Here is a 13,767-nt window from a genome sequence, read left to right as displayed (position 1 = left end):
TGAACGTTTGTGAACAGTTTCTAGACTTTCCTTTGTTCAGGCAGCTTTCAAAGGACTGAGATGTGCATACACATGAATGGAGAAACAACAAACGTGACGCAGGCACATAAAAAGCAAAACACCTTTCTGCTTTCATGCTGGCTAAGTTGAAATCAAAGAAAATTTTCTAAGTGGAGCACGGTCAAAAAAGCAACATGAAACAATGAAACTATGAAATGATGTGTAAAATTGAAGTAGCGGATGAAAAAAGTGATGCAAACTGCCCTGAACACCATGTTTGAACAGTTTATTGAACATAAAGATGGTGTATAAATGTACATATGATGTGAAATATCTGATTTTTTTTTCACAGTCTCACAATAGTGAAGAATTCTTCCAAAGACTCCTGGATCGTTATCCAGATCAACTCAAAAACATTAATGACTTCTTCTTTGACCCTGCGATAGACTGGCAACCTGTCCGGGGTTTACCCCGCCTCTCGCCCTAATACAGCTGCGATAGGCTCCAGCCCACCCTGATAAGGATGAGCAGAAGAGAATAGATGGCTGGACGGACTTCTAGGTTGAGCCAAGCCCCCACATGTGCTGGAATCTTCATGCATAACTTTCTGCACAATCCTGCTAACAGACAGACAAACCTAAACCTCATAACCTAAAAAAAAATTAACGCCTTTTTATTTTCTGAGAAAATGAAATTTAGCAAAAGAGAAACGCTCTTTCAAATCTGAACTCTTTGACTGTAATTTCCACAAAGACATACCAGAATACATAAAAGCCTCCAAACCTAATTTATTCTGACCGGTAGAACATGATAACGAAACAATTCAAGAGAGTGTACAAAGTCATTTCCATCTATCACTCCATCTCTCTGTATCTGATTCTAGTCGTGGGTTGAATAAAAAAAATGTAAAAGCAGATGGGATAACAGCAAGATAGAAGAGCGGATGAATATGAAGCAGACAAAGTGTGAGAACGGCAGGAGAGATAATAGGGGCGAAGTAAGGGGAGAGTAAGTGTGAAAGAAAATGAATGAGAATGAAAGAGTGAAGAGGGACTGGGGGTGTATGACATAGAGTCCCCGGAGTCCTAATTATCACTGTATGAATTATTACATCTGTATAACACGTTCATGTTAACACACACATGCACACACACACACACACACCTCTGGATTTCCCCTGGAGTCTCAGCACCACTGCCTCTCTCCACACACCTCTAGACCACTGTTCACCTAAGGCGATTTCTCCCTCCTACCATCCTCCTTTTTTTCTGAAGTTGTGCTTCTTCTCTTCCTGTATCCTCCTAAAACATTTTCTTTTATCTCTATTTTCCACTTGAATTTTGAATCGTGCTCGGTGCTAACTTAATGCTTGATATCAACATGTTTTGCTTCCCTCTTGTCTCCTTAGTAAGGAGATGGCGGGGTGTGGTCTGTGGTGCCACTGCAGGGGAGACGGACGCACCTGAGTGGCATCGGCAACCACGCCTCGCCTGCTTAAAGTGTGGGCTAACTCCTGTCATGATTGTTGTTGTTGGTGTTTGTGTGTTCGGCTGGTGGCTGAAAAGCTCCAGCCATGTGGAAACGACAATGAAAGCGAGTCAATAAAGATGCTGAAAAGCATGAACTTGTCATCTCTTTGTTTGGGAATGGCAATGCTTTGAAAAACATAAAGTATAATGTTGTCATCTGAGATGCTGTGAGGCCAAATCACTCTAACCAACGTCAGATATGTGTGAGCTGGGTTCTTTGAGCTGAGGACAGTGAGAAAATCTAAACAGAAGTAGCCTCGATAGAGACACGATAAACATAGATGTAAACACCAGTGTGCCCCAGCAGTCCAGTTCATGTGATCATATCAGCTAGGACGTATCTCAAAACCAAGTGTGGATAGGGTCTCTGTGCTCGGGTCAGACTGAGATATGATCAACAAATATTCCAGAAACTGAGTGGTAAGGATTTTAAAGTATTTCTTATTTCTTTCTGAATTTCTTTTAACATCACACAGTGTGTTTGGTTCCTATCTCTCCTTCTCTCCTTAGCATGCATGTATCCCACTCAGGAGGCATGTGTCAGAGCTGAAAAATGTCTTTTTAGAGCATATTGAGGCCTGACAGCAAAAATCTCTATAAAAAAGTAATTTTTAACAGTATCTACATCCCAGTCATAACATTTTTTTGTGTTTGCTAGACAGTCAGCCATATATTTATTATAATGGAGGAGAAAACATTTACTTTAAATTGTCCTTAGCTCTTTCTGAAGTACAAGAACAAACATTTCACGTAAGTTACGGATGTTAAGTCAAACCTGCAAAATGACCAGTGTAAATGTACCGAACTTCTGCCTAATCTGTCAGACGCACATATAGAGACTAGTCATCTTGTCTGTCATCATTTGATTATATAATGATATAGTTCTGCTGTTTCCATGGTAATATTTTCAATGCACTTGTGGGAAGAATCGGTCCAGATAGTCCAAGATACACACACAGACACAGACACATACGTTCCCACCGCCAAAATACACACATCTATAGGTGTTTTACCTGATATGGATAGAGTGTGACTCCTCCATTTGTTCTGTTCAGGTGCTGATGTGCCTGCAGAGCTGCCGTGCTCAGTACTGCTCCAGTCCCATTATTACTGCTGCTACCCCCATTATTTCCAGGGCTGTTTACTCCAGTCATTGGCTGCTGCTGACCACCAGATGTCTTTCCTGAACTAGGGGACCCGTTTCTTCTGTCCACTCCACCTCCGAGGCCCAGAGAGCTGGGCTTGGACCCCAGTCTATGCCCTGCACCTTGAGATTGTGGACTGCATGATCCATGGCTAGGGCTTGGTGTTGGGGTCTGGCTGGGAACCGGAGAAGGGGATTGAGAGGATGTGTGGGCAGGCTGAGAAGCAGCAGCAGCAGCTGAGGGGGAGGAAGAGGAAGGGAGAAAGGGAGGCCATTCACGTGACAGAGGCCCTCCTGGTGCTCCTGATGACGGACCCGGAGGTGCTTGAGACCCATATCGTCCACTCAGGGCTGGAGGGGAAGAGGCTGGAGATAAATCCCACTGGTCGAGAGTCAGAACCATCCGCACAGCTTCCTGTTTGAGCTGAGTAAGGTGGGTGGCGCAAACATCGCATCGACTGTCACGCTCGTTCCACGCCCGGCGAGAACTGTTGGGCACCTGAAGTTTATCGTGGAGAAGGAGCGAGAATGAGGGATCCTGGAAAGAGGGAGAGAAAAAAAAAAGGAAACATTTAGACTCATGACTGAAGGTTTGAATGAAAGCAAAATGAACAAGAACAGCTGGCAGTGAGATATGTTAAGAAAACCTTTAAGATAACGAAGGATAAGACAGGAGGAAATCATAGCCATGTTGAACAAGTCTTTACTATGAATATTTATAGAAAAACCAAGAAGCATGTTATTCAGCCTCAGGGAAGGAGTGTAGTAAGACAGACACACCAAGTGAACAAACAAGTACACACACAAAAACACAGACAGACACACACTATGTCCTCGGTACGGTGTACATTTTAGGACATCGTCAGGTCTCAGGAAAAAAGTCATCAGGTATCAGGAAAAAAGTTGTCAGGTCTCAGACAAAAAAATGTCAAGTATCAGGAAAAAAAAGTCATCAGGTATCAGGCGAAAAAATGTCAGGTCTCAGTCTCAGACAAAAAAAATGTCAGGTCTCAGTTCTCTGGAAAAAAGTCGTCAGGTATCAGACAAAAAAATGTCAAGTCTCAGTTCTCAGGAAAAAAGTCGTCAGGTATCAGAACACGAGCTATCAGACAGCGTTATTATGTGCCGACACCGGTGTTTTAGCTAGAAAAGCGGCGTGGCTGATGTGGAGTGAAGCCACGTTAATGACAACGTGTGCAACCATTGGAGATGTGAGCAGGACAGACGGAACAATTGACAGAAAAAGTGTGGACTTTATACCAGATTTTAAATTGTGTTGATAGGCCACGTAAAACCAGAGTTATGATAAAAAAATGTGCAATGTTTGGTTTTCTTCCTGAATACTATTGTTGTTTATATTTACTGCGGGAAGAAACGGTAAAAACAGCATTTTATAAGGAAAACGCTCAAAAGCACTCTCTGCCTGTGTGCAAAAACAAAAACAAAAACCCCCACCCTTTCCTATTGGTGGAAAAATGCACCATGTCGACCAATCAAAAAATGATATGGCAACATGGCCATGACCAATTGTTTAGGAAGGGGGGGAGTTTTAGGACGTGACGGCGGTGTTTTGAGATGTGAGAGATTTGCTTGGACCCCACATAGCTTAACACCACACAGTTGGGGTGTAGGGGTGTCCACACAGGAAGAGATTCACTTGTCACACTTAAGCCCATTGGCATTAAAATTTTTAAGTCACTGGATGTCACTCACTATACAGTGTATCTGGTTGCCACATTACTACAAATCACTTCCTGTTGGGATACCATTTAAGTGTGCTCCTCCAAAGATAGTCCTCTTAACACCTCTATACTAAAGTAGCTTCTATAGAAAAACAGTGCTCTTTTTCTCTATACTTTGTTCAACCTGTTCACCCAAACAAAAAGCCTTACTTTTAACATTGTGATTGATATGATTCTGTAATAAGTATACAGATAAATATATAAATCAGCTCTTTATGTAAGTTAACCTGACACAGACACCACATATGAAAAATGTCAGCATTAAAGGCATTGAGGTGTAAAAACAGTGTGTTATGCCTTTTTTGGTTAGAAAAAAATGTAAAGAAAAAGAGACTCATACTATAGGTTGAGTCAATACTTTATTTATATTGCGCATAATGTAAACCAATGGTTAAACATGAGCAATGGAAGAAAAAACCAAAGTAACACGGGTCAGTTTGTTTATTTTTCTCTTTTATATCCTTTATATCTCTCTTTTTAAACTTTTTTCCGGTTACTCCTTGTGGATGCGTGTGTGAGAACAATTATTGTGTGCAGAATCACGATATTCATCCAATCTCTGTGGACTTATCTGTGCCTTTGTGCATAGATATTTGTATATTAAAAGGTGCGTGTTGAGCCTGTATATGTTTTTCCAGACTAATTGGAACCACTTGGATAGAGCAAAGCCACTTTAAATCTCCTGCTATGACTCTTTGGACTTAATATCAAAGTTAACAAGCACACGCACACCCTGATACAGATCTGCATCTAAACCTCATTTGACCCTGGTGAATTTTTTTTATTTTTTAGGTTTTCCATAAAGCATTAAGGTCTTTATCTTGCAAAGGTCATTAAATAGAAATGGCTTTTCCTCATAAAATTTAGCTTTCCTTAGGACCCTTGAGACTGATGGTAGGATTCAAATGACTGTGATTTTGTGAGCTTATTATTCACCCAAATGCAGGTCTGGTGTACATGTCTGCTTCAGAGCTCTGTAATTCAATTAAACACCTGTGGTAGATGGTACTACAAAGTGCAACCTTCCTGCTTTCAACTAGCCCACTTCTTGTGTAACAGGATGCGCATCCTCGTTCCCTTTTCTGCCTAAGTGATAGTTACAGACTGAGTGCATGGTTAAATGTAAAAATCATCTCATGGCATTTTAACTTAGAAAAGATTGAATAAGAACCGAGAGCATCACTTCTCTGCTATTTTATGTGCCTCTGGATGTACTCTACCATGCACCCTAACATGAATCTTTTCTAAAGGATGCTATTACCAAGCACTGCAGCATCTCAGAGCCATTGCTTTCAAATCTCGTCTTTGGTAAAGATTCGTACAGCTGTTTAAATAACCCAAGACACAGTAATGTATGCGCAAACACTTCAGTCTCAACAGTTGGGACCTTTGTCTGAACATCACAGTACATCATGCCAAGAAGATGTGTATGCACAGTATTTACCAAAGAGATGAGGGGGCACTCTTTGTTTACTGAAGTTTAATCAATACACGAGTTGTGGAGATGCAGAATTTCTATGTCCATGTGTATATGTGCATCCAATCAATATTCATGTGATGGATATCTCTCAGCAGATTTAGACATTAAGATTGAGACAGATGATTGACAGAGAAGATATAAAAACACGCAGAACAACCCTTCTGGATCTATCAAGCCGCTCAATACATCATACTCGTGTTATTAACAGTTAATGGGCTGTTTATCACATTACTGACAAATAATACTGCTTTAACACAAAGGCTTCCCAACTGTATATCTGTGTGTGTGTGTGGTCAGCTTCTTTGGTGGCTCTTATTATGCTAATAACATAATAGGAGCCTATTAGAAAAAGGAAAAAAAAACAGTAAATGTAACATCCTGTCTGCCACACCTAATAAGCCTCTCTCAATGACAAGCTTGTAGCTTTACAATCAATACACTGTATGTATGTATGTGTGTGTATGTGTGTGTGTTCATTTTAAAGTAAAACGTACCCTCTCAATGTGAGAACTGCCTGCTTGACTATGTCAACAAACCACTAGACCACAAGATACACACACACACACGCGGCATGAGTTCAAATCCTGCTGAGTATGTGAGTGTGTGCATGTGTGTTTATGGATAAAGGGTAACTTGTTCTTGTGAAAACTAAGCAGCATAATGAACAGAACATGCTGTTAAACATACACATACCCACACATGGAGTAATAGCATTATACAAACATACTCCTGCCTGACGTGAGACAATAATAGCACACTTCAAGCGGCAATAAATAGACTACTGGAGTGAGACTGTAAGGAGAAAGTTGAGGTGAAGCCTAACAGTAAATACAACTTCTTCTTGTTGGCTGCTTCCTATAGGGATTGCCAAAGCAGCTCAGCCATGTCACCCTATCCCTTCTGAAGTATCCTCTTCCATCACATAAACCCTCTGCATGTCCTCCTTCGCTACATCCATGAATCCTCTCTGTGGTCTTCCTCTTTTCCTCCTGCCTGGCAGCTCCATATTCAACATCCTTTGCCTGGTATATATTCGCCAAATCAAACATGTAAATCATCAATGAGATTTATAAATACAGTTGACAGCTTTAATTTTCTTTTTCTTTGCATGGGAAGTGCTTTGACTGAAGGGGGAAAGCATTAATAATGATTAATAGTCATAAAAATTCTAACATTAGGTATTGTTAATGTAGTGGCTTATGGTTTCAAATTACATTACTTTTATTAATGCTTATGTAAGAACCCTAAATTCTCCCTGTGCAGCTCAAATTTTCACTCTAGACAGAGTCTATTTCTCTTCATCCCTGAGATCATCACCAAAAGGACTTTTTGGTAAATGGAAGAAAACTGCTGTACTCTCAAACTTATTGTAGATGTCCAAGAAAAGTGTAATGCCATGTCAATGTCAAATAGCGTTGGCCACTGAGTTAGTCAGCACAAAGCACTAAAAGAAGACAAAGAATGACAAACTCAAAATGAATAGGAGAGAATTGTCGAGCATTTAAACACATTTAAGTAAAAACATGCGTGAAATGGGATTGGGATGACTCTAGAATGGAAATTCTCATTTCTTATATATGTTATAAGTAATATCTTCCCATTACAGCCTTTACATAAACATTCTAATTATTGTGACCAGACCAGACTGTTTGTGTTAGTTATAAAGGGAGACAGATAAAATAAACCACTGTGAACAAATTGTGAAGCATTCTTCTCATCGGTGCCAAAACAATAACCCCGCTTTCCGCTTTTCCTGTTTGTACTGAGTTGGAAAAGTCCTATCTTTGCCAAAAATTGGCAAAAAGGGAACATTTAATCTCTTTTGGCATCTTTTGACCCTTCTCTATCACCCTGTCACACATGCACACACTTAACTGTGAGAGCACAGCAGACAGGCGACTAAAGCAGCATTAAAGTGGACACGGTGTATGGTCCTTGAGATGAGGGTCTTGTTGTTCCCAATTAGCTAAGATTTGAGAAGCAGCCAAGCTGCCTGACTGAAAAAAAGGAGAGCTGTGGTTTCTGAGGGGAAAGATGGGGGATGAAAAAACAGACAGCTTTTGCAAACGCTGACCATGAACACAACACCTTGTACACACAAAATGCAAATTTGCTTTCTGTGCCTGCTCGATGACCCCATTTCTGCATTTTTCCCCCTACTAATACTTCATTTTTTTGTTATATTCAGCTCATCTTTCATTAGAACAGCATAACTTTGAACTGAGTTAAGTATCTTACCAGACAAGGTAGGCTCTATTCATAGGAAATTTTGAATTCAGGCTGAAAACAGAACCTATGGATATAGAGGAAGCAGCTGCCAGCTGCATGGCAACGGGTCAGCAGGAGAAGAGCATCCCTACTTCAAGAAGTGACAAATGGGACAAGGATGCTGCCATGTGCAGCATTATTGATGAACTAGCATAGTTTAATATTATGTTCTTATGTTGTACCATTTACCAATTCCACCAATATGAAACACCCTGCAGATTAACAGAGATTTTTAGTGTTTTGCACAGTTTGATAATAACTTCTCGCTGTGAACTGTCATATTCTCTGCTCTCCTCACTTCCCCTCCTTCTTTCATCACACCTATTCATCTCCTCAACCCATCTCTTCACCTCTGACTTCATCAGTATTCTGTGAGTGACTCAATCACTCGCAGCATCACAGATAGTCTATATGTGTGTGCAAGTGTGATTCATTTCCTCCTACGTGGGAGACAAGCGCATCCTCGGCTCTACGCTGCAAAGATGGAGTGACAGAATAAGGGAAAAGCAGAGAGAGATGGCGATTGAGTCCAACGTAACTGAAAAGTGACCTCAGCAACTCTTAGTGGCTGACAGTCAGTGTGTTTGACTGTGTGCGTTTTTATCTGTGTGTGTGGGTGGATGAGTGCAGACTGGACACAGAAGGATGCTATTACTGAGATTTGATGAAAAGAGACAGCTCGCCCTCACTGTTTGTGTGTGTGTGTGTCTGTGAGTGTGCAGGAGGTAAAGGATTCAGGAAAATAGGCTGTCAAGCTCAACAAGACACATCCCTTTCATAAGCACACACACACACACACACACATACATGGAAAAAATACTCTTTCCACCACTGACTATGAGACAACACTTTGACCCACCTCCTTTACTGTATTCCTATTTTCTGTCTGTAACTGATTCCACTTCTATATTTAGCATCAGTTCATAGCATCATATCACATTCAAAACTAAGAAAACAGAAAAGGTGGGAAGAGAAGACAGAAAGAAAACTGACTGATGTGTATTATATGTGTAGTCTTTATTGTTGTTTGCCAGTTTATTCTGGAGAATGTATGTAATCAGTTCCATATGAGTGACAAAGCAGAATAAGTCTTTCCTTCCCATGCCTTCACTCATCCCTCTGCTCATCCATTTCTCCACTATTTGCTCCTGTATTTACCCTATCACAGACACACAGGCACTTCTCAGCAGGTCTGGAATCAGTGAATTCATGCAGAAGAGATGCAGACGGTCTCTTGCACCTGCTCTGACAACACGGGAGCATACACATTATATAAGCTCATATACTTCTATGTAAGCACACACACAAATAATGTAAACTAGCAAAGACATGGAGCAGATAAGAGACTGATAAAAACATTATAAATTTCAACTCTGTTGGCAGCCCATGATCGCAGTTATGATGGAGACTGTGTGCATGTGTGTGAATGATTGAGTCTGATGTCTTCACAGGATGAAGGTCAATAACACACAGGTTATAAATGACATCACACACATCAAACCCATGGATAGGCACATATACGGTATATTTACCCAATGTTGCAGTGACCAAGGTCAAGCACAGGTCTCACACACCATTACGTCTAAAACATATACCATCTTTTTTCTCTCTTGTACACATACAGACACTGTCCGGACACTTGTTCAACTACTCATTAATGCAAGTATGTAAACAGCCAGTAACATGGTGGGAACTTACTGCATTTAGGCAGATTAGGTAAGTATGAACTGCTGAAGTTCAAACTGAGCATCCTAATGGGGAAGAAAGGTTATTTGAGTGACTTTGAATGTGCTAGATGGGCTGGGCTGAGTGTTTCAGAAACTGCTGATCCTCCGAGTGGGTTTCTGCACAACCATGTCTGGGGTTTACAGAAAACGGTCCAATAAAGAGACAATATCCAGCGAGTGGCAGTCTCTGAGGACTGTTTCCAGCACCTTGTTGAATCTATGCTACGAAGAATTAAGGCAGTCCTGAAGGTAAAGAAGGTAAAAAGGTAAAGTATACCTTTAAAAAGTGTGCACTGTGTATGTTTGTGTTACATACACAAAGCTATCACACTCCAAAATTATACAGTTGAATAGTAGTTCAAATTCATAGCTTCACTGTAAGGAGAAAAAAATAATTTATAAAAACAACAACAAAGAAGCTGAACCAAAGCTGCTGAAACTGTAGTTTTTACCTAACTTATACCAAGAAACCTTAAAGAATCAATCAGTGGTCAATGTAAATGTCAGTATGGATCATCATCATGGACCAAAACGCAAGATACAAAACATACAAGTGGAAGAAAATCCCCAAATTTCAGAAATATCAAGTGGGGACAGGAGAAAAAGATAACTTCCAAAAAGCAAATTAAATCCAAATTTAAGAGAACAAAACAAGACAGAAGTGAAAACCAAACAAACCAATAAACAAAAACAAAGAGGAGTGGAAGTCCATTTGAGAAAATCACTGTGAAAATCACTGGAAATGACTAAAAACCAGAACTTAAACAGATAATGGAACACAAGGCAAAGTAAAAAAAGAAAAAGTAACGGATAGAAAATGATAGAAACAGAAATTCTAAATCAAGACAAAGAAAATATTATTAATGTCAATAATTAATTTAACTATATGTGATATTGGATTGTATTAATCCTAAAAAAAATATACCGCTTAAACAATTATGACACCAGTGAGACTTAACTATAAATGTGAGAAGAAAATACACGGGTAAAGTAACAAGAATACTTGTGCAGGGAATGCTTCATGATGACAAATAGAGCCTGCGTAAAGAATACATAAAAAAACCACACCAACAATTCAGTGCAGATAGATAAAAACGTTGAAATGCACTACACTTAATAAAAGCTACATTAACTCCTTGTTTTTAAAAGCTACCTAAGTGGAAGATTAGTGTTTTTGTTGCACACATCACAAATAACCCTTAGCAGAAGCTGTTCTTTAATAGCATGTTCGCAAGTGCCAGAATATTAAGCAAACCAACCGCTGCTTTTCTCTTTCTTTGTTTCCCCTCTGTGACAAATAACTAAAGAACCCCAGAAGGTTTCCTCTTTCTCGCTCATTTATTACCTCCAGCCCCTCTTCCTCCTCTCTTTCCCTCTCTGAAGTATGTCTCCTTTAATCACCTTTTTAATTGGTCATTCCCTCATATGATCCAATAATGGTAGTAGGAGTTAGATTGGTTAGGACATAACTGTGACCTATTACACTAACACACAAATGCGTACTAGCACATGTGCATAAATCCTGTGAAGTATTCATTTAAATGAACAGACACACAGTTTGCCTGCACACATTTACACACTTGCTTGTGATGTTGACACATGTTAATAACAAAGAGAAATGCATTAGAAAGTTTGTGTTGTCACAGCAGTGTGAAAATTAATTAGCATAAGCATGTGCCTTACATACTTCTGGTGTAAATTACTTGCTGCAAAATTTTCCTTGATACTTTCGGGGTATTCTTGTTCATTTTTTTATGTGGATGTTTGCGCTGCCCGACTTTTGATTGTATAATGTTAGGGCTTCAAGGCTTCTTACTGTATGACTGACAATTTATACAGTGTTTAATGTCATAAAACATATTCCAGTAGAGTAAAAACTGCAGTGGAAACATAACTTTCAGAAGAAGTAAACACTTTGTAAAACCTTATGTTATGCCAAACTTTCTAAGCAGGTCTTAACAGAATTTCCTCGCAATCCTACATATCCAGTTTTTATGTCTTGGTGACATAAAAATATTATGTATTAATTTAGAAGATACTTCAAAATAACAGTCCAAAGAAATGCCCAGGTGCATTTAAAGATGGCTGTAGAGTGCCAAGGCATGCTTCTGGAACAATCAACCAACCAATCAAAATTTTAAAACATGCATAAAACATCAAATCAAGTTGATGATACAACATGAAATTTAATTTCTGCGCATTTTTCAGTGGAGCACGTGTATATCAGCGTCACCGCCATCATTAGCCCTTTAGTTAGCCAGTGAGTAGTCCGTCTCTGAGAGAAAGAAAGCAGGGTGGGTTCATTCAAAGAGGACAAGCTTTTGATGCTTTTATCTGTTTGGCTTTATGGATGTTTCTTTGAAATCTTACTTTCCTTTGAAATGTTGTGGGCAAACAACTCTCAAGAGACAGACCATGTTGATGACACATTTGTGTCTGCAGCCAGCCATTCATGCTGTCACTCTTCGGGATTGACAACCATAATTAATTGGCTGTCTGCATGCTGCCATGAATTAGCTTAGGTTAAGTGCTCATCAGTTACAAAGTTGTTTTTTTCTTCACCCACAAACATATAATGTCCCAAAATAGCCTTGCTTGACCTGTGTGTGTGTGTGTGTGTATGTGTGTGTAATGTCAATCAAAGAGGATGTAAAATACTGGAAACAGATGCTACAGACAGATGAGATCTCTTTCTCTGTCTGTGTCCTTCTCACACGCAAACAGGACAAGTGTTTATGTGAATTAAAAAAGACATCAATATTTCAGCCCGTCTATCTGTACATCCGCTGTTTGTTATGCATGCTGCCTTCTCATTAACAGCCCGAGCTACAGATCTTGTCCCGGCCTGTACAGAGTTAAGTTTACAGACGGGCTCCCTGCTAGTGTAAATGAGCTAGCTGGCTGGAAGACAGCCTGGTTTTTTTATTAGCTGCCCATCCACAACAGTGCCCAGTGCTATAAATGAAATAGCTGTTTAAATTGCTGCCTCTTTTTTTTTTTAATGTGAAAGTTACTCACTGGTGCCTGTTTTTAAATTATCTGGCTATCGATGGTGCTTCCTGACTGTAAATGAACTGCATATAAACTCTGCAGTCTGTTTTTTTTTAAATTAGTCCACCATCTGCACTGTAAATGAGGTATATGCAAAAATAATCTTCTTCACTGTGCTAGCTAGCTACCAATTAGCTAGTTGTCTGCACCTGAATATAGATGAGGGAACATAGCTAGTTAATTTAGGTGAGAATGTATTCTATGTGAATGCCTGTTTCACATTGGATATCTGCAAGCAAGGCAAAATTTCACACCCCGCTCTGTTCACATCAGAAAGAAAGAAACAATTAAACAAACAGAGAACAGGTGTAAACATTGTGGCACACCTCTAGTAGATCTACCACAGCAATGGTGCTCTGTGATAGCTTTGGTCTCCAAACATCTATGTATGGGATGCTCTAAAATAAGCCATCAACCATCAGCCCCAAAAGGATGCCAGGGACGACAGAATTTCCACTTCAATGGGTCAATGCTGTTAGGTAACACAAGGGGATACGTGTACAGCAGCATGAAGGATGTTTTATTGTTGTGACTGATTGGAACTCATCAGAGCTTGACAATAAAATGCCAGGTCTTCACTATCCCTGGTGAGAAATCTCTGATTTTACATTATATTTCTAATATGCTCCATCTTAAGATCAAAAGGATCCAAGGCACTACATAGAGACTGCACAACTATACTTTTTTCCAGCTTCAGTCACTAAGAATATAGGACATTTAAAGGATGGGCTTATGCTTCAGGAGCCACACAGCAAATCCTTTTCTTTCTTTTCTCTGTTCTGTTTTCACCCTTTCCAGGCATGGGGTTACACCTTGTCTTGATTAG

General features: G+C 39.8%; 1 protein-coding gene across 2 annotated transcripts in view; it reads right to left on the bottom strand.

Annotated features, from left to right (window-relative positions):
• Nucleotides 1-13,767, bottom strand: part of kif26ba (kinesin family member 26Ba) — a 94,535-nt gene that overhangs the window by 64,145 nt on the left and 16,623 nt on the right. For both annotated transcript variants that reach the window (XM_006779924.2, XM_006779925.2), the window contains exon 3: nucleotides 2,543-3,211. In XM_006779924.2, coding sequence (XP_006779987.2) covers nucleotides 2,543-3,211 — 669 coding nt within the window. The remainder of the gene's footprint in view (nucleotides 1-2,542; nucleotides 3,212-13,767) is intronic.

The sequence above is a fragment of the Neolamprologus brichardi genome, chromosome 1, assembly GCF_056152115.1.
Source record: "Neolamprologus brichardi isolate AB-2024 chromosome 1, ASM5615211v1, whole genome shotgun sequence".
In the NCBI taxonomy this organism is placed as follows: Eukaryota; Metazoa; Chordata; class Actinopteri; order Cichliformes; family Cichlidae; genus Neolamprologus; species Neolamprologus brichardi.
The sequence above is the reverse complement of the archived record's forward strand: the minus strand, read 5'-3'. Positions and strand labels throughout refer to the sequence as shown.